This window comes from Xenopus laevis, chromosome 5L (genome assembly GCF_017654675.1).
Source record: "Xenopus laevis strain J_2021 chromosome 5L, Xenopus_laevis_v10.1, whole genome shotgun sequence".
Lineage (NCBI taxonomy): Eukaryota > Metazoa > Chordata > Amphibia > Anura > Pipidae > Xenopus > Xenopus laevis.
The window spans coordinates 29,128,024-29,155,945 of NC_054379.1; the positions used below are offsets into that span (position 1 = coordinate 29,128,024).

General features: G+C 40.4%; 1 protein-coding gene across 1 annotated transcript; it reads left to right on the top strand.

Annotated features, from left to right (window-relative positions):
- On the top strand, positions 1-27,922 carry ppp3r1.L (protein phosphatase 3 regulatory subunit B, alpha L homeolog). The gene is made up of 6 exons (XM_018262808.2): positions 1-237; positions 14,590-14,629; positions 20,175-20,351; positions 22,834-22,893; positions 24,412-24,596; positions 25,953-27,922. Exons 1-6 carry the CDS (start codon positions 235-237, stop codon positions 25,998-26,000), a joined length of 513 nt encoding a protein of 170 aa, XP_018118297.1. The 5' UTR covers positions 1-234; the 3' UTR covers positions 26,001-27,922.

Sequence of the window (27,922 nt, forward strand, 5' to 3'; positions counted from 1 at the left end):
AAGCCGCAAGCCACACCTATCTGTCTAGTACGTCAGTGCAGCTCCGCCTCTTTCTCTCCCTGTCGCTGTTACTTGTTCTCCCCCTCCTAGAAGCTGCGGGTCAGTCTACAACCGCTCTCTGCGCGCAGCCTGAGCCTTGTCCCGAGGCACCGAGAGGAACAGGGCGAGTGCCGGGGATTCCTGAGGCCGACCAGTCAGCTGTGACAGTGAAGCGAGCGCCGCTCAGCCGCCACCATGGTGAGAAAAGAGAGAGGGGGAGGGGAGGCTAGTGGGCGGCCTATTACCCGCTTGTGTACATGGCGGATTACAGGGAAACTAGTGGATAAGCCGCTGTAGTCCTGAGAAGAGCCGCGCCTGTACTTGTCCCCCATTCCAAGTCCGCAATGCGCCTGAGCCGCGTTCTCGGGGTGGGTGTCGGCTCTGGGGCCCTGCCATGTTGCACATATGTAAACATACATGTCACGGTGTGTCTGTAACCTTGCAGCGCCCCCTGCTGCTCACACTCCCGCACCGATACACTGGCGCAACCTCCTACACTCGATAGGCCGCCTGATCAATTTGTGCTCGTGCTGCGGGTGTGTAGGGATAGTCCGCCCTCCTGTAATTCCCCCAGTGATCGCCCATGTGCTCCAGCAGTACAGGAGGGGCACATCTCTGCTTGTATACAAGAGCTTATGTACTAAAGCTTTGTGTGGAATGAACCTGCTGCAGTGATGGCTTAGATCCCACTGAAGGGGAGTCCCTGGCAATGATGAAGAGGCAGGGATGGGGCTTTGCTTGGCTTTGACAGATGCAAATGTGCTGCAAAGCTCTTGTTGTACTGTAGGGGGTTAATGGCGCAGGATCTAGTGCAGAGGAGGAGCTGGGGGGAGCACAGAGGAGGGATACAGGCACTAGAATGTTTATTTTCTCTGCAGATCCCTCACCTCGGCTGCTTGGCTTTCTAAAATATCAAGACAATAAAAATAACGCCCTCTGCTGCAATTCTGGATTTGTCTTCATGGCCTCTAACCTAGAGATATACACAGAATCCAGCCAGGGGGTCTGCAATTCACATTTTATAACCTAGAGAGATATACACACAATCCAGCCACAGGGTCTGCAATTCACATTTTATAACCTAGAGATATACACACAATCCAGCCACAGGGTCTGCAATTCACATCTTATAACATAGAGAGATATACACACAATCCAGCCACAGGGTCTGCAATTCACATTTTATAACCTAGAGAGATATACACACAATCCAGCCACAGGGTCTGCAATTCACATTTTATAACCTAGAGAGATATACACACAATCCAGCCACAGGGTCTGCAATTCACATCTTATAACCTAGAGAGATATACACACAATCCAGCCACAGGGTCTGCAACATACAACTAGTGCAGGGAATTCACGGTCAAACTGAAGTAAAGCTCTTGCACTAAAGGCTTTCAATCTAAGACTGCCGTATCATTTTTTTCTTGCTTTTACTGTTTCCACAGTAGTATAGCACTGAACTCGCGAACAACGAATAGTGTGAAAACCGCTATTAAATCAGGGTTTCCTATGTTTTCAATGGAGTGATTTCCTAATAACGTGTAGGCATAGGCCGGAGGCAAAGAACTGATGGTGAAATAAGCTTTACATAAATGTATTCCTGATTGACAGCATCCTGCAACCCTTCGGGAACGACTAACCCTGTACTTTTCTTAATTACAATGTATTCATTGTATATCTTTATTTCATATCCTAAGTAGAGGAGTATAGTATATTCTGCCAAGACCTTAGTTAAATCACTCAGCCTGCAGAGAGAGAGATTTGTACCCAGTCACTATGCTTCATTATTTCTCCTTGATATTTGTTTAACGTGTATTGTAAAGCAATGTGGAATATGTTGGCACATGACTTGGCTATTCCTCATAATTGGGCAGTTGCCAATGAGGAGATAACTCACTGTGTTGTACAAAACATTGAATTTTATGCATCCTTATATTTCGGGATGCACCAAATTCACTATTTGGGATTCGGCCGAATCCATTGTGAAGGATTCAGCCGAATTTAATCCAAATCCTAATTTGTATATGCAAATTAGGGAAGGAAAAGGAAAACATTTTTACTTCCTTGTTTTGTGGTGAAAAGTCATGTAATTTCCCTTCCTGCCCCAGCTTTACATATGCAAATTCGTTTTCAGTTTGGCCAGGCACAAGGATTCAGCCGAATCCAAATCCTGCTGAAAAATGCTGAATTCTGACCAAATCTCTAACTGAATCCAGGATTAGCATCCCTACTTATATTTATACATGGCAGTGGAAGTTGCCATATTACTTGCTTTGACTGAGATGTTTTAGCAGGTGCTTTCTCTGGAGACTTTAGGAGAACAACAGCATTGGGTTCTTGGGTGGAGTTGTGACCTACAAGGAGGTTGTGTATTCTCCCAGTGTCTGCATGGTTTTCCTCCCACACCCCTAAATCATTGAGACAGGTTAACGGACTCCTGATTAAATCAGTTCTAGTGAATGTGATCAGGACCTTGGGTTGTAAACTCAACTGATGTGAATCCCCAACAATCACAACATAAACAAGTGAGCACTACATCAGGCAACAAGAGTACAGGTATCAGATGCGTTATCTGGAAACACGGTATCCAGAAAGTTCTGAATTACGGAATGGCCATCTCCCATAGACTCCATTTTATCCGAATAATCCGCTTACTTGATCCAAACTAAGATATAATTACTCATTGTTGCAGCAGAGCCAATAGGGTTTATATAATGTTTAAAATATTTTCTAGTAGACTTAAGGTATGAAGATCCTAATTACAAAAATATCCATTATCTGGGAAACCCCAAGTTGCAAGCATTCTGGATAACGGGTCCGATGCCTGTATATTGCTGCCAATGCTGTATGCTATATAATCTGGCTATCCTCTCTTTGCGTGCCAGTGACATGGTACATGCTCAGTGTGCTCTGGCTGATCCAGAATGCACTGGTTTCAATGCTGCTGTGCAATATGAATATGGCCCACCCAATCAGCCTTGTATCATTCATTTTATACTATATATATTGTAAAGCTGGCCATATATGCAAAGATCCGATCATTCGAATCCTCGAATGATCGGACTTCCCCATCTTGAGACCTGCCAAGAACTGATCAACCGATGTTCTTCCCCTACAGCAATGGTACGAAAGTTATGTCTGACAAAAGCTAGTGACAGTCTCCCACTGAAAATCGTACCATTGGCAATACATTCAGAGATATCGTCAGGCGACAAATCTTTTAACCTGGCCGATCGAACAAACGACCGATGTCCGTGGGCCGAAAAATGTTGGGACTCTCCACACACGGTCCGGAAAATCGTACAAAACGAGGATTCCTACAATCGGATCTTTGCGTCTATGGCCAGCTTTAGCCCCCATACGGTGTGCTATTTGTAACCCAATTTTGTTGAGCTTTAGTTCTCCTTTAAACGAGAAGGAAACCCTTTTGGCGCAAAACCCCTCCCTTACCCCCCCCCTGGGGAAATGCCCCTAACTTGTTAGTCACCCATCCGTGCAGGTCCTCTCTTACTGAGTTCACGGGTGCCATCTTTGTCCGAGCGCTCTTCTTCCTGTACTGATCAGCATTTGGCGTGCGCAGTAGGAGGCATTTGCCAGTTGGATCTACTGCGAATGCGCCCGAATTTCACGAAGTTTCCGATTTCTTTTTCGGAAACTTTGTGACTTTCGGCGCATGCGCAGTAGATCCAAATGCTTCCTACTGCGCATGCGCCGCCAAATACAGGAAGAAGAACAATCGGACGAAGATGGCGCCCTGTGAACTCGGCAAAAGAGGACCTGCATGGAGGGGTGACTAACAAGTTAGTGGCATTTGCCGGGGGGGAGGGGTTTTGCGCCAAAAGGGTTTCCTTCTCCTTTAAGAGCAATGGCAGATGGGGGTGTAATTCTCCATCGGCATATTTCAGTCAGACATCACTTAAAGGAGAACCAAACCCTTTTTATTAAAATCCCTTACCCTACATAGACCCCCCTCCCTGCTCCCCCCCAGCCTAGGTGTTACACTGGGTAAATGTCCCTAACTCTTTACTTACCCCTTGTTGCAGTTTTAGGGCATCGGAGTTTACGGGCGCCATCTTCTTCTCTTCGGGTCTTCTGGCGAATGGACAATTCCCGTGGCTTTCAGCACATGTGCAGTTGCTCATGACCAGAAGATTGTGCAAACTGCACATGTGCCGATACGCCGCTCTCTTCCCGAAGATGACCGAATAGAAGAAGGCGCTCGTGAAATCTAATGCCCTGAATCTGCAACGAGGGGTAAGTAAAGAGTTAGGGGCATTTACCCAGGGTAACACCTAGGCTGGGGGGAGCAAGGAGGGGGTCTATGCAGTGTAGGGGATTTTAATAAAAAGGGTTTGGTTCTCCTTTAAAGGGTTAAAAGGGCCCTTGTGTGTGATGCATAATAAATGTCAGTGCCCCTATAAGAAATGACATTACAAAAACAAATGCATTATTTATCACTGGATTAAAACATCTCCCTCGTGTATACACTCCTGCTTCGGTTCGTCAGACAATTGAATCTATCGCAAGGCCCACGCTTCCCTTTCAGGTAGAAAGCAAGACATTACAGTTCCACCCAACAACAAATAGAACGGTGAAAGGAGATACTGTACATTTTATAGAGTAAAGTATCCATTATACTGCAGGTATCCATTCCCTTGGTGTAAATGAGTATGTAATACATGTCCATTTGTCTTGAATGGTTGACTTGGCCTTTGTTTACCATTTACAGCAACCCTTGCGTTACCCTAAGGGCAGAGACACACGTGGAGATTCGGGGAGATTAGTCACCCATCGACAAATCGCCTCTTCTTCGGGTGACTAATCTCCCTGCAATGCCTTTCCGCCGGCTAGAATCTAAATCGCCGGTGGGATGGCACTCTGAGCACAAACAAGGGAAAGTTGTGCTCACCACTAATTTTAAAAAACAGGTGGGGCTGCAATGAGGGTGTGACCACAAAATACATATAGACACATACAAGAGTCCTCTGCACTCAACCCATTATCAATATATAATCTACAGTCTGGTCATTTCCCTATGGGACCAGACTGTAAATTATATCCTTATTAACGGTGCGTTCTGATGTCAGAACAAGCCGTTTATAACGGGGGTCCCCGGCCACTGAATTTGACGCAGCGCGTCCGAATTTGATGCTGCCCGGTTCAAATTGAACGGCGACGAGCCCAAATTGGATGCCGGCGCACCTGATTTGGACACCTGCGACCAGAATTGGACACTGGCCCCTCAACATTTCACACAAAATGTAGATTATAATGCATAATGTACCCCCTACTGAAATTTATAAAGATATTAGAAGTCACCTCGGAGTTATGTGACCTGTATAAAAGCACTCGTGGTTTTATATGGTCACATAACTCCACGGTGGCATAATATCTCTATACATTACAGTAGGGGGTACATTATACACTATATTTAAGAGAGAAATTTTGTGCATACTGCTACAAAAAAAAAAATAATAATAATAAAATATAATATATAATATATATATATATATATATATATATATATATATATATATATATATATATATATATATATATATATATATATATATATATATATATATATATATATATATATATATATATATATATATATATATATAAAAAAATATATAAATAATATGGGGGATGCACCGAATCCACTATTTTGGATTCGGCCGAACCCCCGAATCCTTCGTGAAAGGTTCGGCCGAATACTAAACCGAATGGGAAAACATTTTTTTCTTCCTTGTTTTGTGACAAAAAGTCACATCATTTCCCTCCCTGCCCCTAATTTGCATATGCAAATTATGATTCCGATTTGGTTAGGAATAATGGTGAAGTGGATAGCGAAGTAAGTTTTCTATTTCAGTTTGTGACTCCTCTGGCCTTGCTGCAGTTGCTCTGTCTATTTACAGCACTGAATGTGACCAGAAGCCTAGGCCATTCATGTGTCGGCACAGGGCACTTGTGTATGACTGACACTGAAGTACAAATTACAGGAAACAAAGGGGGTCAAAAAGTCTCTTGAAGTCCTTGTTGTCACTGAGGAGCTTGGTGATAAATGTTAATGGGCATTGATTGACTGTAAGGGGTTACTGACACCATACGTACATTGACAATGACGGGGAGGTTTGCAAACACTGGAGTCTCGGTTTTAAAATACAGGTATGGGACCTGTTATCCAGAATGCTCGGGACCTGGGGTTTTGCAGATAAAGGATCTTTCCGTAATTTGGATTTTCATACCTTAAATCTACTAGAAATTCACGTAAACATTAAATAAAAACAATAGGCTGGTTTTGCTTCCAATAAGGATTAATTATATCTTAGTTTGGATCAAGTACAAGAAATACTCTGTATACGGGACACGCCTATACGTAATTCGGAGCTTTCTGGATAACAGTTTATTGGATAACTGATCCCATACCTGTACCCCCACCCCTAAGCTACTGAGATAAATAGTATGTTTTGTCACCTTTGCCCACTGTGTCATTATTACCTTAGGGGACGTATTTATCAAAGGTCGAATTTTGAATTCATGGGAGTTTTTTTAAAACTCCCATGAAATCGAAGTTCAACCATTCAAAATTTATTTAAAAAAAATAAATAGATTTTTCAAAACTCGAGTGAATAGGATCGACCAGGAAACTCAAATGTCAGAAAGGCAGCAAACAACTCCAAATTGATCCCTGGACATCTCCCATTGACTTAAACAGCAATTTGGCAGGTTTTAGGTGGCAAATTTGACTTCTTAAAGGGCCAGAGTATGATAAATTTCAAAAACTAAATTTTAAAAAAAACTTGAATCTAATTTTTACAATTCACTAGTTGAATTTGACCGTTTTGGCCATAAAAAATTAGAATTCGAATTTTCAGTTTTTGTCCCTTGATAAATCTTCCCATAGGTGTGGACACATTTTTATGCACTATTTATCTGTGTTTTTATCTAATAAACTTATAATGTAATTATCTCTTTGCTTTAAGTTTGTTCTCAACTGTTCAGCGGAATCTGCGCAGACAATGTTATGGATATAGATTTTTTGTATTCATGGCAGTAGTCATTGGGAGTAGGTAATATCCTAATCCCAAACACAAAAATAAGCATACATACTACTTTTGTAGAAAACTCACCAATGTAGAACGGTCGCACAGGTAATAAAATATATAAAAAAATAATAATAAAAAAAATAGAAAAATCTTTATTAAACAATCATCTCAAGCCTTACGCATTTCATGTCTGTCTGACATTAGTCATAAGCTTACAGTAGGTAATATCCTCCCTAGATGGCAATGAAACACTGCCCTCTTGTGGCCACAAGAAATAAATAATCAAGTAATCGAGATGTAGGTATAATTCTAATACGATTCAGAACCATCCTATTGGGTTTTTTATGTATAAATTATTTTTTAGTATACTATGGTAATATACGCCATGGTGGTCTAAATAATAGAAGGATCCATTATCCGGAACACCCCAGGTCCCAAACATTCTGGACAACAGGTCCCATACCTGTATTCCCATGATAATGAAAGGATTATGTTGCATACTTATTGCTTTGTCTCAGATGTATCATTCACCCATCTAAAACCTACTGCTCCGTTTGCTTTACGTGATTTTGCAGAATTACTGGAGGGCTGAAACAGAGAATCCTTTTGTAATAGAATCATGAATGGTGGCCATTGTTTCATGACTATCATTATTGGCTGCTGGCATTCAGCTGGCCATTAACCATATTTTTTCATGTTAAGCATGCCTTCAAGGTGGCACTCGCACTTCACCATAATTGGAGATTTCTGCTGCAAGAGCAGTGCCTACATTGGTCTTATAAAATGCTATTAATTCTCATAGTGGTATAGAATTTGATGTAGTGTTGTGCTGAACTGGTAAGACTGGTGTGTTTGCTTCAGAAACTCTACTATAGCTTAAATAAACAAGAGGACATTCAACAGTGAAAAAGGATACACAGCAGATAACCTATAAGCTCTGTAGAATATCATGGGCTTCCTCCGAACGTATCTGTTATCTACTGTGTATCCTGTGCTTGAATGGCTTCCCCCATGGCTACACAGCAGCTTGTTTATATAAATTTAGGTTGTGTTTCTATAGCAAATACACCAGTTTCACCAGTGGATAGCAACATTACATCATATTGTCATTACTTTAAGTACTTTAATTTTTTAGTGTTACTGTTCCTTGAAGGCTATTTTCACACACACATATTTTTTTCTCTGCAAAAAAAAGCATAAGAAATCCACCTTTTCTGAGCACTTACAGGTGGATGCCATGCCTCTCGAGTCCTGCATGGGTCCATTTTTTGGAACCCGACCCGTACCTGCAATCCGGACCCGCAACCTGCATTCTTACCCGCTTGAACCCGCTACCTGACCCGCAAGTACCTTATCCGCAACCCAGTCCCGCGACCCGCTGACTATCAAGAATCATGAAGTGCTGCCGTAAACCGGAAATGACATCATCGGAAGTAGGCGTGATCAGAAAAAAGAGTAAAACAGGAAGTGATGTCATTGTAAACCGGAACTGACATCATCGGAAGGAGATATATGTAAAAAGGAGTGAATCGGTATTGAGAAGACCCGCAGAACCGCCGACCCGCGTCTATACCCGCACCCGGAACTTCAACACGCTGCAGGACTCTACCTCTCGGTGCATACTGATAATGGGGCAGCAATCCCGTGTGTGACACTAGACTAAAGTTTACCAAATGCAGTCCAGTAAAAGCATCTAAATCCATCCCTTCAGACAGTCTGTAGCTTATTGGCTTGTGTATATGGCCCTTCTGACAGTCTGAAGACTGATAACTGGTTGATTTTATCTGTTTATATGTGGCCTGATCTGGACAGGTCTAGATAAGCAATCGAGCGAGGATTGTATTGGCTTGTTGATGTGGTCTTCTACTGACTGGTCACCACATTGTGATCTGGTCGTTGATCCAGGGCCCAAACAGGACTGTATTTATATACAGGTATGGGACCTGTTATCCAGAATGCTTGGGCCTCGTATTTTCCAAATAACAGATCTTTTTATAATTTGAATCTCCGTAGCTGAAATCTACTAGAAAAAACATCCCCAACAGGCTGGTTTTGCTTCCAATAAGGATTCATTATATCTTAGTTGGGATCAAGTACATGGTACTGTTTTATTATTACAGAGAAATAGGAAATCATTTTTAAAAAATTTGGATTATTTGATTATAATGGAGTATATAGGAGATGGCCTTTCCGTAATTTGAATTGTTCTGGATAACGGGTCCCATACCTGTATCCCTTAGAAATCTCTTGTTTGTTCCCTGTTACACAAAAGAAAAAGCTGCCATCAGCCTGACAGTATTTGTATGAATAAGCCAGTTTTGGAAGGTGGGCGTTTGAAAGAAATCTGCTGGCTATCCCCACACCGTGCCTTTCTCTAGGACCGAGCAGTAAGAAAGAACATAATCAGACTAGAAATAGCAGTGCTCCTACATATCTCCTCTGCTCTCAGATATATCCTTTCTCTTTATGATTTACTGCTGCAGCAGACACCTGTATCAACAAAGTCATGTTTACAGAGCGATTAGCTGTATTTTAAATGTTCTCGTACGGCCTTGAAGTGCATGTTTCTTGCCTGTTCAGAACTAGCAGAAACATAACACGTAATCGTAATATCTGCATAAGAATATTACACAGTAAGGGCTTATTCGCTTGTCCTTTGCTGTGTATACATTTCCCTTATGTCTTAATTCTTCTGAAAACGATTTTGTTAATTTAGTGTTCCCTAAGCTGCCAGTCTCTGATGGAGGGCAACTTCCTTCCTTATCTCGCCCATAGCTCTCCTTTTGTGTTTTCCCCTAACAAGGGCTGTTAACGGTGTTGTTCACCTTTAAATTAACTAACTTTTAATTTGACAGAGAGTGATATTCCGAGACAATTTGCAGTTGGTTTTTATTTATTTATTAGTTTTTTTTTTTTTTTAAGTTATTTTGCTTTTTATTCAGCATCTCTCCAGTTTGCAATTTCAGCCATCTGGTCCCTAGGGTCCTAATTTCCCTAGCAACCGTGCATTAATTTGAATAAGAGACTGGAATATGAAAAGGAGCGGGTCTGAATAGAACGATGAGTAATAAAATGTAGCAATAACAATACATTTGTAGCCTTACAGAGCATTTGGTTTTTAGATGAGACCAGTGAAAGCTGGAAAGGGTTAGAAGAAGAAGGCAAATCATTCAAAAACTATTAGAAAAAAAAAAAAAAATGAAGACCAACTGAAAGGTTCCTTAGAATTGGCCGTTCTATAACATATTAAAGTTAACATAAAGTTGAAGCACCTCTTTAAGAGTCTTTGAGTCTTATTAGTAGGAATAAGAAGATCACATGAATATTTTTGATATATATACACACTATTGGTGATTCCCCCACACGTTGACATCCATTTAACATCAATAAATGGCAGTTGCCTCGGGAAATCTAAAGGCAATCTCCATAGTGATTGTAATTTTTCGCAACGTTACAATACTTTTGATTTGTAGGATTCTGCCCTGTATCCACCACGACAAACTGCTGATTGGAATCTTTAAATGATCTTAAATGGTTGGAGCCTTTGGTGCCAAACCTTCCCATTGACTTGCTGGTAAAGTCTTCCCATTGACTTGCTGGTAAAGTCTTCCCATTGACTTGCTGGTAAAGTCTTCCCATTGACTTGCTGGTAAAATCCTGCCTATGGTGAGGTACAAGAAACTTCACTTGTCGTTGAAGGCCTGAACCCCCCTGTATTGTAAGACTTCTTGGTGTCTATGTAGACTATGGACATTTCAGTTGTTGATTAGTTCCTAGTTTTCCAAAGATGTTTTATGCATTATGTGCAAGAATATTTTTGGACAAACTTGTTGTGAGAGCAGATCTTGTGAAGGAACTTTAATCAAATAGATGCACCCTTAAAACCCCATAAGATGTAAATTTGCTAACAATGGGGGGGGGGTAACCCTTCTGTAAATGTCCTTGCTGCTGTAGCCAACCTGGCATGGCATGGCTTGACACTGCAAATATTTGTGAAGGACATGGAAGCTAAACAATCTTTCAGGTCTCTCTTAGATGCAGACATGAAGGCATCTTTGAAACCTATTTTTGCTAAAGCCAGTTGTTTGGGTTCAAGACCTGTAAATTGGATTTTACTCATTCCATCTTGAATGATTTACCTAGAATATAATTTGTCAAAAAGCTAAGATTCAGAAGTTAATGGACATTTTTGAAGGTTTTGAATTATTTGCCTTTATTACTGACACTTTGCAGCTTTCAAAAAGGGTCACTGACCCCATCTAAAACCAAATGCCCTGTAAGGCTACAAATTTATTGTTATTTACCAGCAAGTCAATGGGAAGATTTTACCAGCAAGTCAATGGGAAGATATTGCACCACAGGTTCCAACCATATGAGATCATATAAATATTGTAATGAGCAGTTTGTCGTGGTGGATACAGGGCAGCATCCTATAAATCAAAAGTAATCACTCAATTAACACACAGTATATTGAAACGTTGCAGAAAATTACATTCATTATGGAGTTTGCCTTTAAATTTCCTGAGGCAGCTGCCATTTATTGATGTAAAATAGAAGAGGTGCTTCACCTTTGTTAACTTTAATATGTTTAATATGAACTTCCAATGCTAAGGAACCTTTCAGTTGGTCTTCATTTTTTTTTTTCTAATAGTTTTAGAATGATTTGCCTTCTTCTTCTAACCCTTTCCAGCTTTCACTGGTCACTGACCCATCTAAAAACCAAATGCTCTTTAAGGCTACAAATGTATTGTCATTGCTACTTTTTATTACTCATCGTTCTATTCAGGCCTCTCCTATTCATATTCCAGTCTCTTATTCACATCAATGCATGGTTGCTAGGGTAATTTGGTCTCTTACAACCGGATTGTTGACATTACAAACTGGATGGCAGCTGAATGCCTGATCCCACCCCTAACACACAAGCTTAACAGGTGTTTTCCATTCTATTGTATCATCATTTGCTCTACTCATTGGGGGGCTTGGGTTCTTTAGGTAAACCATACGTGTGCAGATCCGCTCGTTTGGAGAGTTCACCAAACAAGCAGATCTTGCACCAATGTGCTGTCCTTGAGTGGGCAGTATGGGGCTGGTTAGATTGTTGCACTTTAGGGCCCACGATCAGATCGGCCCCATATTGCCCACATTGAGGGGAATGCAGGAGGTCGATGTGAGGACCACATCAAAAAACTCGATCCGAATGGAATTCTAAAGTTGTCTGATCGACATCTGGCTGCTTTCCAATTAGATATTGGTCTGGGAAGCCTGTCGGAGGGTCCCCCTACACTGACCAATGAGTTGTCTGCAGCTTTTATTGGCCTGTGTATTAGTGGTGTGTGGGTCGAGAAATTCTTGACCTGCACCAGGCCCTATTCCACCCTCTCTCAACCCACGCCTGCACCTCCCCGCAGTGACATCACCAAAGGGGCAGGACCATGAGCGAGTCAATTAATTTAGGGGGCGGAAGTGCGAGGTCGTGAAGATTTTGAGCAAGATCCGGCCCGAACCCGCCCGACCTGCGAGTAAACCCCTCTGGTTTCAGGCCAGCCGACACATTACTACCTTTAGGGCTCTTACTCACTTGCGTTCTGACCTGCGCTCCCCTGCGTTCCGTTTTTTGGCGTTCAGCTGCAGGGGAGCGCAGGAATAGACGCATGTCATTATTTCAAATGGGGCTGTACTCACTCAGGCGCGTGTAGGCGCTGAACGCAGGAAAAATGCAGCATGTTGCGTCTGAACCTGCGTTCGGCGCCTACACGCGCCTGAGTGAGTACAGCCCCATTTGAAATAATGACATGCGTCTATTCCTGCGCTCCCCTGCGGCTGAACGCCAAAAAACGTAACGCAGGGGAGCGCAGGTCAGAACGCAAGTGAGTAAGAGCCCTTAGAGCCAGAACAGTCTGCAAAGTGACTTGTTGCTATGTATGTTGTAACTAAAGCATTCCTGACATTATATAGTAAGTCTTATTTATTTATTTTTAATAAAGCTCAGCAGCATTAAATAGGAGGCATTACAGCATACAGAGGGAATCTCCCTGCAGCCGAAAACACATGTTGTAAATGTCTCAGACTGAAACAGATACTGGAAAATGGAGAGAGGGAACCCTGACATGTTGTTTGCCAAAAATCTCAGACTTAACGTCTCCTTTAAGAACTCCCTCATCCTGCTGAGACTTGCAGAGGCAACATTTATTTATTTATTTTTTTACTAAATTTTCATTTAAAAGAGAAAAAAAAAAAAGATTTTAAAACTGATAGCACAGCACTACAGAGGAGCTCTGTAAGATAAAGTCAGTAATTGCAGTGCATGGTGTCCGTGTGTCCGTGCCAAAGCTGCGTATAGGTGGGACATCAGTGTCCATGCTTAGAAGCTGCTGTGTGTGTGCAATTCCTTGGTCGGGTCGCAACATGATATTCACTGGGGGAATCCTTTCCCATAAGAAGATCATCTTGTCAGCTGAGTGGAGGCCCTGTCTGTGTGGACATCTGTTAAGTCTGTTAACTAGAAGTGACGGGCCTGTGAAGCCAATACTCTCTGTGATTAGTCTTTCTGGGATACTTACTACAGAACTTACTGACGAGCCATTTTAGCAGTGCAGGCAGATGTACTGAGGACGTGTTTTGCACGTTTTTAGCCTATCATTTGCACTTAAAAAGTAAGACATTCTAATCTCATAGATTTGTGTGTTGTACAGATATGGGACCTGTTATACAGAATGCTCTGGGGTTTTCCAGATAACTGATATTTCCATATTTTGGATCTTCATACCTTAAAGGAGAACTAAACTCTAAACATGAACATGGCTAAAAATGCCATATTTTATATACAGAACTTATTGCACAAGGCTAAAGTTTCAGCTTGTCAATAGCAGCAATGATCCAGGACTTCAAACTTGTCACAGGGGGTCACCATCTTGGAAAGTGTCTGTGACACTCACATGCTCAGTGGGCTCTGAGCAGCTGTTGAGAAGCTAAGCTTAGGGGTTGTCACAAATTATCAATCAGAAAATGAGGTTGGTCTGCAATATAAGCTGATGCTACAGGTCTGATTATAAAATTCTGATGCTAATTGCACTGGTTTCTGTGCTGCCATGTATTAATTACTAATCAGCCTTATATTGTGACATTTCTATTCTATGTGTACTGTATATTGTGAGTGGGTCTCTAAGCTCAGTAAGTGACAGCAGCACAGAGCATGTGCAGTGAAGAAGATGGGGAGCTACTGGGGCATCTTTGGAGACACAGATGTTACTGAGTACAGATCTGGATTTTGTCTGGTCATATTTGGGTGTGGTTAGGGTGGGTCAGGGGCAATTTCTAAATTATAGCCTATAAATTATGTAATTGCATTACTAAGTACTGTTTATAAGAATATAGTTTACAGATGGCTCTCACTGCGTATACAACTGATAGAATTGCTTCAAATATTTTATAAAACTGAATTGTAGTCATGATTACCATTAGCACTGGTTTTAATGTCCATTTCCTTCTCTTTCAGGGAAATGAAGCAAGCTATCCACTGGAAATGTGCTCGCATTGTAAGTAGCTTTTCCATTTTTAACAGTGTGAAGGCATTGTTGACTGTGTCTGACTGTTCCTTATGTACCATCTCTAGGTTATAGGAGTACATTTGTTTTAAAGGAACAGTTAACATCAAAAAAAATTTAAAAAAAAAATTGTTTCATGATTTTTAATGGTTTGGAACAGTTCCCTAATCCATGCCCCCTGCTCTCCTGCTGAGCTGGCTGACTACTGTTACTTTGTATCAACAGCCATCTGTCTTCAGCCTGCATCCTCCAAACCCCACACTTCCCTGCACACGTGATGTCAATCAGGAACAGAACATCACAGTGCAATGCATTGTGGGGTATGGGGCGCTCCGCCAATGAGGCGAGTTGAGGCACTCAAGGTGAGTGGGGGGCGGCAAAAACTAAGGCCGCCTCGGGCGGCAAATTGGGCAGGATCGCCCCTGTGTGGGGTATGTAGTTCCTGCATGTTGCCTGTAAGCTGCAGAGAAGTTGTTACAATTTGTTTAGTCCCTCCTTCCCTGCTAGAATTTCAAATGATGCAGAAAGAGAAGAACTGTTAAGCAGCTGCATTTCAGCATAGAAAATGGCATTTATTCATACTTTTTGAAGAAGCGGGTAACTGTGATGGGTATTTTAGGGGTTTCTGTGTTATGTGGGTCTCTTTATCAAATTTTGGTTTAGAAGCCGGAGTTCCCCTTTAACGCTGCTTTTTAACCCTGGATGCAGAGTATACAAATGACTAAATACTGTAATAAAGGCCCTGAATATCCGTAACATTTTGTACAGGTATGGGATCCAGTATCCTGAAACACATTATCCCGCTAGCTCTGAATTACGGAAAGTCGGCCTCCCATAGACTCCATTTTATCCAAAGAATCCAAATTTTTTAAAAACTATTTTCTTTTTCAGTGTAATAATAAAACAGTACCTTGTACTTGATCCAAACTAAGATATAATTAATCCTTATTGGAAGCAAAACCAGCCTATTGATATTTTTTGATGTTTACATGATTTCCTAGTAGCGTTAAGATATGAAGATCGAAATTACAGAAAGATCCGTTATTCTGAAAATACTATAACACCGGCTGGCGGAATAAACTTTCTACAGAAGTTTATCTCTATTTTATTTTAGTGCATGCTTTAAATGACAGCGCTGATAAAATATCACCACGAGGCAGATCATTATCATTTTTTCGGACGTGACATTTGATAAAATGTTTCAATCAAGAAGCAAAGGAGGAAGAATGTGTTGATAATGCAGCACCCGATTCATGCCGGAGACCAATGTGTGGCATTAGGGGGAGCCAGTGTTCTGTATCTCTGTATATCTGCTGCTTATTTACATATTGAGACATCTGATTATGTATATTTGTTATTTATACAGCGCTACATGTGCATGCACTGCTGTATAGTAGATACAGTAGATCTAAATGCCATATACTGTTAGTAGAGAGGAAACATGTTAATGTGTAGGATCATAGACTAGACTCTGGACAGTCATGGGCTTCTAACAAATGACAGAACAGGTATGTGACCTATTATCCAGAATGTTCTGGACCTGGGGCTTTCCAGATAATGGATCTTTCTGTAATTTGGATCTTCATACCTTAAAGGAAAACTATACCCCCCAAACAATGTAGGTCTCTATTAAAAAATACTGAGTAAAACAGCTCATGTGTAAAACCCTGCTTCATGTAAATGAACCATTATCATAATAATATACTTTTTTAGTAGTATGTGCCATTGGGTAATCATAAATAGAAAATTGCCATTTTAAAAAATAAGGGCCGCCCCCTGAGATCGTAAGATTCACTGTGCACACACATAAACCACATGTAAGGTCACATGAGCCAATTAACAGACAGAGTTCTGCCTTTTGCTTCCACATTTCTTCCTGTTACAGTTGTAGTATTTCTGGTCAGGTGATCTCTGAGGCAGCACAGATGTAAAAGGGCAAGAGATGTAAAAGGGCAATATTTATGTAAATATATATTTCAGTTTGTAAGATTCTTTAATATGTCATTCAATTTGATATAAACTATCTGTTGCTTAAGTATTCATTTTGGGGGTATAGTTTTCCTTTAAGTCTACTACATAATTGTCACGTACGGCTCCCTAAATTCAGAACAATTCAGGTTCTAAGCTAGAGAGCTTAGGTCACGGCTCAATCTTCTGCCTGTAGCAGCTGCCTTTGGCCTCAGGAGGCGCCCTCAGCTATTTAGATGCCGCCAGGTCTTACCTTGAGAGGTGCAAAGCAGATTTTGGTTTTGGATGGAAGGCAACAGTTCAGGGAGTAGGTAAAAAGTGTACGCAGGTTGGGGTCGGTACAGGCGGAGTTCAAGCAAGGTCAATCGGGCCGGGGTCGGTACAGGCAGCGTTCAAAGAATAGGCAGGCAAGGGTCAATATTGGTGGAGTTCAGAATAGTCAAAACAGACTCCCAGATACTAACGAATTAGACCTAACAACGGGCAAGACTTCTAGCCTGAATTCCCTTTTTATAGTTTAAATCTCGTGCCAAAGCGTGAAGACGTCACCACGCCTGGCGCGTAAAATTCAAAAGTGCGCGTCATAGGAAACCGGCATTATGAAGAGTCAACACCACGCGGTGTGCATCCCCGCAGGCCAACTAGACCACCAGGGTATGTTATGTCAACATCATGTCAACATTAAATAAACCCAATAGTCTGATTCTGCTTCCAATAAGAATGAATTATATCTTAGTTTGGATCAAGTACAAGCTACTGTTTTATTATTACAGAGAAAAAGGAAATCATTTTTAAAAAACTGGATTATTTGGATAAAATGGAGTCTATGGGAGACAGCCTTTCCGTAATTCGGAGCTTTCTGGATAACTGATCCCATACCTGTATCTGGGACGGACTGACTGCCTGCCACTCTTTTCATAAACCGTCCTGACAGGGTAGTTGGTAGGGGCTTTTCTTATTGGGGAGGGGGGTTTAGTTCTCCCTTAAACTGAAATATGCCGGATGAAAATACACCCATATGCCATAGACTTAAAGGGGAACACTAAAAAATGAGTGTTTTAAAGTAATGAAAATATAATGTAGTGTTGCCCTGCAATGGTAAAACTGGTGTGTTTGCTTCAGAAACACTACTATAGTTTCTATAAACAAGCTGCTGTGTAGCAATGGCAGAAATTGAAAAAAGTCTTTATGCCACAGGTTAAATAGTGGATAACAGATAACATTATGTTCTACAGAGCTTATCTGCTGTGTAATCAGCCTTTTCTCATTTGAATGGCTGCCCCCATTGCTACACAGCAGCTTATTGATATAAACAATAGTAATGTTTCTGAAGCAAACACAGCAGTTTTACCAGTGCAGGACAACACTACATGATATTTTTATTACTTAAAAAATTTTCATTTTTTGGTGTTACTGTTCCTTTAAGGCTAAAGAAGGTAGGCGTGGCACAAACTGCATGTGCCTGGGATGCTGTGGGTGCAACAGACTATGGGCCAGACTGGGGATCAACTCACATTAGCTATTGCTTGTCTGTTGTGCTGTGCTGCTATTACATTATATTTCATCTTCATTCAATACTATGTCTCCGTTGCCTCTCTTGCTTGGCTGCCCTCATTGCTTGCCTGTCCATAGACTAACCCAGGGGAGCTTACAGGCCGCTTATCAATGTATTATTGAATTAATTCTAATCCACTGTGTCATGATTTTGTTTGAAGCCTGTAAAACATTCCTTTGTTCTGTAAAGCTCATAGTATTTTTACTTAACTTCAAGTACGTTTCTTTTACAAATCCACTTATTGGTAGTTTTTGTCCAGTGTGACTATCTCTTAATGGGAAAATCTCCCAAACTGTGATTAAATATCTCCTGTGGGGGTGGAAGTACTGTCTCATCTAAACGCTTTGGTGGGAGAATGTGTCTGCAGCTGATACACTAGGGATGCACCGAATCCACTATTTCGGCCGAACCCCCGGATCCTTCGTGACAGATTTGTCCAAATACCGAACTGAATCCTAATTTCCATATGCAAATTAGGGGTGGGAAGAGGGAAAACCGTTAGTACTTGTTTTGTGACAAAAAGTCACGAGATTTCCCTCCCCACCCCTAATTTGCATATGCAAATTCGGTTAGGCCCGGGCACAAGGATTCAGGCAAATCCAAATCCTGCTGAAAAAGGCCGAATCCCGAACTGAATCCTGGATTCGGTGCATCCCTAGAATACACCCGAAAATTCGAATTGAATTCTTATCGAGTTTTCCCTCTGAAAAAAAATTTGAATGTCAGGAAGGCAATAAACATCTTCAAATGGTTCAACGGACCTCTGCCATTGACACGTACATGAACTCGGCAGGTTTTAGGTGCCGAATATTCAAATTAGAACTCTTTCCAGGGTTGAGGTGTGATAAATCTCATTCAAATTTACATACGAATCGGTGGATTCAAATTTGAATGTGTGAATTTTGACACCAAAAAATAAAAATCTAAAATTTGAATTCAAATTTACCATTCGAAACGTAATAAATCTGCCCTTAAAGGAATACTAACACCAAAAAATTTGTGTTTTAAAGGAGTGACACTATAATGTAGTCTAGTGCTGCACTGGTAAAACTGGTGTGCTTGCTTCAGAATCACTACTATTGTTTATTTAATGAATCTGCTGTGTAGCCATGGGGGCAGCCGTTCAAAACTGAAAAAGGAGAAAAGGCACAGGATATTCAGCAGATAACAGATAAGCTCTGTAGTATACAATGGGATTCTTAAGAACGTATCGGTTTATCTACTGTGTGTCCTGTGCTTCAATGGGTGCCCCCGAGGCAAGGCTTTTTTTGGTGTTACTGTTCCTTTAAGTGGCTTATTAATAAACATTGGGCAAATATCCACCTGGGCAGTAACCCATAGCAACTAATCTGTGGCTTTTTTTTTTTCCTGATGCAGCTGCAGGCTAAACAATTAAAGCAAACATTTGGTTTGCCTTGTTCAACCTGCAGCTACCAGGAAAAAGGTCAGTTGCTATGGGTTACTGCCTGGGTGCTAATTTGCCAAGTATTTATTAATGAACTCCATATCGTTCAAACTGTAGCCACACTTGGTGCATTTTATGAACTACAACAAGGAATGAACTGATCCACCACCAGGTGTATAAATGTGTTTGGATGAACGCTTCCTTTAGAGTGTTTAAAATGAATTTACTCAATACACTGAATACACTTTTTTGTTTTTTGGATTGTAATTGCACCGAGGGCCCCAGGAGCCTGTGTCCAACATTTCTTCCCACTGTGCCTGCAGAAAGTGACCGATAACCTGCTTAGCTTGTCCACGTTAATCACGTCATGTGCTTGTGTGGAATTAACGAAGTATTAGCTGCTCATTACTGCTTTAGTTTTACAGTCAGCACAGTTCTAAGCGAGCCTCAGGTTTCACTGTCATGGCTAGTGCTGGCAGAAAGAAAGGTAATTGCTCACAATTTCTAATGCAAATTGTCTGGCAGTGTTCTACGGGATCCAATAAGAATATACAATCCTGATCATTAGGGGAATGCAGCTAACATGAATTGTTTTCTCTTTCTTACAGTCGATGCGGATGAGATCAAAAGGCTAGGGAAAAGGTTCAAGAAACTGGATTTAGACAACTCTGGTTCCTTGAGTGTGGAGGAGTTCATGTCTTTGCCAGAGCTTCAACAGAACCCTCTTGTACAGCGAGTAATAGACATATTTGATACAGATGGAAATGGAGAAGTAGACTTCAAAGGTAAGAGACCTCATATATACATATATTTTTCTATAGTGGTGCACTCGCGATATAGGCAACCGCCTGGGTGCTGGTTATAAAATAGTCTAACTCGGGCCATCTTCCTAGACGGCCCGAGTTAGTGTTCCGAAACGTTCTGAGGTAACTTCTAATATCCTCATATTTTGCAACTGGGGGTTCTTTATTTATTATAATACACAAAGTTTCAGTGAGTCATGTGACAGAAATTACATCAGAACTCACTGTTTATAAGGATATAATTTACAAGATATTCATGGCTTTTGTGTATTATATATGTATTAGATAGATAGATAGATAGATATGTGTATTTTATATATATATATATATATATATATATATATGTATTATTTATATATATATATATATATATATATATATGTATTTTATATATATATATGTATGTATTTTATATATATGTATGTATGTGTATGTATATATGTATATGTGTATGTGTATGTATATATGTGTGTGTGTATATATATATATATATATATATATATATATATATATATATATATATATATATATATATATATATATATATATATATATATATATATATATATATATATATATATATATATATATATATATATATATATATATATGATTGATGCGCTCGCAGGATTTGTGAATCAAAAAAAGTTTATTGGATTCTCAACGTTACGATCCCTTACAGGGATCTTCGTTAGGAGTGTACAGAACGGTAGTTTTGTACACTCCTAACGAAGATCCCTGTAAGGGATTGAAACGGAATTGCCATATACATGCTGGTTGCTCAGGGAAGCATGTTATCACTTGTGGCCAATATAATTGCTACCTTGCTGTAATTACATTCAGGCCAGAGCCTTGTGTACATGGAGTGTGTATGTTCTTACTGTGTGGGTTTTCTCCTGGTTACTTCTGTTTCCTCCCACGCTCCAAAAACATACAGGAATGTTACTTTGCTCCTGATAAAATTGACTGCAGTGGGAGTATGTTGGATTGTAAGCTCCATTGACGAGAATGATGTATAATCTCTGTAAAGCTCCACAGCATGTGTCAACATGATAAACATAATACAGGTATGGAATCCGTTATCTGAAAACCCGTTATCCAGAAAGCTCTGAATTACCGAATGGCCGTCTCCCGTAGACTCCATTTTATCCAAATAATCCAGAAAAAAATCATTTTTTTCTCTGTAATAATAAAACAGTAGCTTGTATTTGATCCCAATAATAAACCAGCCTATTGGGTTTATTGAATGTTTACATGATTTTCTACTAGACTTAAGATATCCAAATTACGAAAAGACCCGTTATCCGAAAAACCCTAGGTCCCGAGCATTCTGGATAACAGCTTCCATACCTGTAGTAATAAAACCCTGAACTTCTCATTATCCTGGACATTCACTTATAACTGGCTTAGAAGATCTGTTATATTGTGCACTTTAATTCATGCCTCCATAGGAAATCAGTGAGCATGTGTAACAGAGCTTCTACTGGTGACTCCTATGTAGCCCTGACTTACTGTAGTCTGGTCAACAACTGCTACAGAAGTGAAATCGTCTGTACTTTAATCTCTATGTATTATTGGCTATATTGTCAGGAAATGTCCCCAAAGAATATTTGTTACATTAATATTTTATGGATATTCTCCATATTTATCACATCTTTGCCTACAGGAGCAGCTAGAGCTTTTACTAGGGATGAACTGGAATGGCAATTTACTCATTGTTACTTGTTGGGGTGATCGGATAATCCGTAGAATTTGGCCCCAACTCTGTGCCCCTGTCATTTCCCTAAGGGGGCTGTTCACCTGTAAATTAACTTTTAGTATGATGTAGAGAGTGATATTCTAAAACTATTTGGTTTTCATTATTTGTGGTTTTTGAGTTATTTAGCTTTTTATTCAGCATCTCTCCAGTTTGCAATGTCATCAATCTGGCTGCTAGGGTCCAAATGCCCCTAGCAACCATGCACTGATTTGAATAAGAGACTGGAATATGAATAGGAGAGGCCTGACTAGAAAAACGAGGAATAAAAAATAGCAATAACAATACATTTGTAGCCTTACAGAGCATTTGTTTTTTACATAGGGTCAGTGACCCCCCATTTTTAAAACTAGAAAGTCAGAAGAAGGCAGATCATTCAAAAACTATAAAAAAAAATAAATGGGACTAAGGTAGAATAGTGGGAAATAAAAATATGGGGTGTTTAGCAGGATGACAGGCAGTTTGTCCAACACAAACTGTCAGGTCAGCTCCCCATTATAGGCAAGGCAGAGCAGTTCTTCATTTATGAAGTCTGTGCACATCAATGGTTGCCACTGTGTTTGGTTGACAAGGCCAAATATATATATTTTGTATATTATATATTTTTTGAGAATAAATTGTAGAACAATTGTTATTGTTTTAGTAACAATTTTCTGTACATGGAAAGGAAATAATTCTCCAGCTTTCCCCCCCCTCTTCTCTCCCCAGAGTTCATCGAAGGAGTGTCCCAGTTCAGCGTCAAAGGTGACAAGGAGCAGAAACTGAGGTGTAAGTGTTTTAAAAGACTTTTATAGAACAATTTTATTTTTTTTTATAGAATTTCACAGATATGCAGTGTTTTGAAACAGACTTCTGAATCACAAGAGGGCGGCCATGGGAAGGGGTGAAATAAAAGATGGCAGCTGGCCATACTCGCAAAGACATAAACATTCATTACTTCCCCGGTGTCGCACACTCGCGTCAGGCCAAGTAGGGATGCACCGAATCCAGGATTCAGCCGAATCCTTCTGCCCGGCCAAACTGAATCCGAACAAGGAAATAAAATAAAAAATGTTTTTCCCTTCCCACCCTAATCTGCATATGCAAATTTGGTTCAGTATTCAGCCGAATCTTTCGCAAAGGATTCAGGGGTACGGCCGAATCCAAAATAGTGGATTCAGTGCATTCCTAGCTACAAGCAGATTTTCTGGCCACACCCTCAGTACCCGCACAAGTCTGAATCACCGTACATTTTGCCTCCTGCACTAAATCGCAGTCTAGTTCAGCAGAGCGGGAGAAAACCATTAGCAATACAGACACTTCCTAATTGGTTTTAGGGGAGTTTATTTGCTGCTGTTCCTGTTCGCTATGGCTTTATTATAAATATTAACGCACGATTTGTCATAAATTGTGCCTTTTTGGAAGCAAATATTTTTACCTACTGCGCTGCTTCCCCCCCCCCCTTGTAAAATCCAGCATAAGAGAAAACACCTGCTAAATTGCATTCACCCTAACTTGCCTGCCATTCACCAGTACAGAAACCGTTTTGGAAAATTCCACTGCATTTATGTGTGAATTCAGTCACTTCCAAGGCAATTAACTTGTAGTATAATGTAGAGAGTGCTATTCCGAGACAATTTGCAACTGGTTTTCATTTTTTTTATTATTTCTGATTTTTGAGTTAAGCTTTTTATTCAGTAGCTCTCCAGTTTGCAATTTCAGCAATCTGGTTGCTAGGGTCCAAATTTCCTAGCAACCATGCAATAATTTGAAAAAGAGACTGGAATATGAATGAGAGGGACTGAATAGAAATATGAGTAATTAAAAGTACCGATAACAATACATGTGTACCCCCATTTTAAAGCTGGAAAGAAATAGAAGGCAAATAATTCAAAAACTATATAAAAAAAAAATAATGAAAACCAAAAGAAAAGTTGCTTAGAATTAGTCATTCTAGAACATACTAAAAGTTAACTTAAAGGTGAATTACCCCTTTAAAGTAATCAGCAGCAACAGATGCAACGCATTAAAGGACCAGTAAAGTACCGAATCTCCACTTGTGCTCCTCTTCAGAAAAGGTGATCCATTGTGCGCGCTCTATTTCTCCTCCCTGCATTCCTTATAGGAGTTAGCCAGGGAGGAGAAATCAAGAGCCGCACGATGGATTGTAGCCTTTTCTGAAGAGGAGCGGAAGCCTCTGGTTTGGCTCTGTGGATGTGCTTCTATTCGTGAGCCACCAAGTGTCCAAAACCTCAGGACTAATGAAATGAAAAATCAGAATATTTTTATCCTGTTTCTCTCTTCCAGTTGCTTTCCGTATATATGACATGGACAAGGATGGCTACATCTCCAATGGTGAGCTCTTCCAGGTACTGAAGATGATGGTGGGAAACAATCTCAAAGACACTCAGTTACAGCAAATAGTAGACAAAACCATTATCAATGCAGATAAAGATGGAGATGGAAGAATATCTTTTGAAGAATTCTGTGCTGTAAGTATCGTTTGTCCTGTCACCTGCTTCCCATTTATAGCTGCTCCAACCAGAATGCCCACACAAGACATTACTGATTTTGGCATAAAAATCCGGAACCCTTTCCAGATATCGACTGGCTAAATGTGGTCGTACATGCACAGATATCTGGTATGAAACAATGTTAACTAAGAATATTCAGAGTGCTTCGTTTCCAAAGTCACCTGAAGTTTCCTTGTGAGGCAACTTCGGGCGACTTCGGAAAACGAAGTGCTCCGAGTGCTATCCTGCCAGCGATTTACATTGTAGTCGAGGGGAAGGCAGTTCGGAGAGATTAGTCGCCCTGAAGAAGAGGAGATTTGTTGCCGGGCGACTGATCTTCCAGAATCTGAGCGTGTGCCCTGACCCTAACAAGACTCCGCTTCTAGTATTGATAGGAAATAGGATTATATATCTAGGGAGAGAATCTCTCTGCTCAGGAAGCTATAAAGATAAACGTTGTTTGCCAAAGCCTGTATATTGGCCTTGCTGGGCAACAATGCGCAAAACTGCGTATCTAGATAGAAAATTCTTTATTAAAGGACCAGTAACATAAAAAAAAAAAAAATCATTTGTACTTAACGAAAAAAAAAAAAACACCTAGACACTTTTAACTTAAAATTCACAAAGTCTTTATTAAGAAATGACTTACCGATTCTCCGCTTGCGCTCCTCTTCAGAAACGGCGACAGGGCGATGATCCATCGTGCGGCGCTTGTTTTCTCCTCCCTGGCTATCGAGGGCTGCACGATGGATCATTGCTCCCCAACCCTTTGGATGTTGCTCCCAGTGGCTTTAGAGCAGGTGCTTATTTTTGAATTTCAGGCTTGGAGGCAAGTTTTGTATAAAAACCAGATGTCCTGCCAAACAGAGTCTCTTATAGGCTGCCAGTGCACATAGGGGCTACCAAATGGCCAATCACAGCCCTTATTTGGCATCCCAGGAACATTTTTCATGGTTATTGTTCCCAACCTTTTTTATTTTTTTTACATCTGAATGTTGTTCATGGGTGAAAAAGGTTGGGGACCCCTAATATAGAGGGAGGGTAATGATGAGGGTAGCAGTAATGATTGGGCGTGCTTCTCTCTTACATATATAATATAGAGGGAGGGTAATGATTGGGTGTGCTTCTCTCTTACATATATAATATAGAGGGAGGGTAATGATGAGGGTAGCAGTAATGATTGGGCGTGCTTCTCTCTTACATATATAATATAGAGGGAGGGTAATGATGAGGGTAGCAGTAATGATTGGGCGTGCTTCTCTCTTACATATATAATATAGAGGGAGGGTAATGATGAGGGTAGCAGTAATGATTGGGCGTGCTTCTCTCTTACAGGTCGTAGGAGGCTTAGATATCCACAAAAAGATGGTGGTGGATGTGTGACCGACCTGAGAAGCGCCCAACACACTTGCTTTCTTCTCCATCTCTGAAGATCTGCTCAAGACGTCCAGCAACGCTCTCTGTGTATTTTCAATGGAAGTATTTTTCTCTGTGAAGCCACATTTTCCAACATGAGCCTCATGAAGCCAACTTAGTGTTATTGAATTTTTTTTTTTTGATTCTCTCAATAACTTCAGTGTAGCACTTTAAACAGTCTGAAGGACAGCCAGATGGGGAAGAGCGCCTCCGTGTGGTGGTGAAAAGAAAAGGGAAGTTGGTTTTTTATTTATTTTTATTTTTTTTCCCTTCATCTTTTATAACAAGAAATATATATATATAGCTTTCTATGTAGTCATTAGGCGGGCTTTAATTTAATATACTTGAGTCGAACCAAACTAGAGTACAAGTGCCAAGCAGAACATACACCGATCAGGACATGACGGCGACGATCCTTTACTTTTATGTCACACGGTTTTATACGAGGCAGGAGAATGTCGACTTTTTATCCCGCCGTCGGGTCAAATTGTCGCTTTGCTGCGATCATTTAACTGCCTTCCGGTGATTCTCATTCATTTTAACACAGGAAAACTATTGGTTAATGTTATACATGTGCTGTTCTGTTAGCAGGGACTGTGTGTGTATCTTGCTTTACTGCCAATCGCTCGTCTGTGTTCATAGCAACCACATAGCAACCAGGCTACATTTCACCCTTTTTTTAATTTTTATTGTAAATTTGGCTGCAAGAAGCGCACAGAAAAACCTTCTCTCTCTCCGGCATTTAACCTGGTCATGGCGGTGTCTTATAGCAGGTTAGAAATGCAGGCTGCTTGTTGGTAACGCGGGTTCCCTTTTGTTTCCAGGCAAGTTGATTTATAACATTTAAGCTAGAAATTACCGGAGGCAGCCATTAATAATGATATATATGTGTATAATTATATACATATGCTCTTCATGTCCATGTGTCTGTGTTACTACTTCATACGTGTGATGTAAAAGTAGAGAAATAAGTTCTCTTCCTGGAGCGTTCTCACCTCTCCTATATCTGCTCTGCTACTATTGGCTGGAAGATAGAAATAAAAAAAAAAAAAATGAATTCCCCCTAAAACCCCAAACCCTAGTTTCAAGGCATTTTCTTTTGTTTTTCCTTCTTTGGCTTTGGAAGTGGCCCGTTGGCGACCATTGGCCGACGCATTTAAGTGCTCGTTCCACCATATTGTTACGCACGGAGCTGCCATTGCTGTTCCTTCGACTCGTGTGCTGCACAAATAAGGCTCTTTCAGTGCGAGAGATCAAGGTGCTTGGTGTCCTTGCATGACATGGAGTTTTGCATGTAGATCGATTGAAATGTTCCTCTTGTTTACATCATTTGCATTATATATATATAAATATATATATATTTGAGAAAACCGGAAAAAAAAACACAAAACGTTGCCAAACTTTGGTACATGTTAATGTTCAACCAATAACGAGAAGAAACATGTAAGTTCCTCCCCCCCGGGGTCAGTGTGTGTGGTTTGCTCCCAGCCGCTGGTTGTCTGTTCCAGGGTCACTTGCCATGTACTCTGGACTAACTAGTCCTTTTGTGAAGTTTTTTCTCTCTCCTTGTTTTGTACATAAGTTGTGTTATATCTATATATACATTTTAGCAAAGGCTTTCTGTTTCTCTCGCTTGTGCATTTCTCGGCTGGCGTAAAAAAAAAAAAACTAAAAAAAACAAAAAGGGCAACTTTTTTCCTTAATGGAGGTTTTTTGTTTTTTTTATTTCTATTTTTCTTAGTTTGTGTGGGGAAATGGGGTTTTTTTTTTTTTCTTTTTTGTTTTTTTGGGAATGATTCAAATTTTTTTTTTTTCTCCTGCATGCTCCGGAACTGGTAGAGTCTGTAGTAATCTTCATACTGTATCAATAAAAACATGAAACTTGTTAA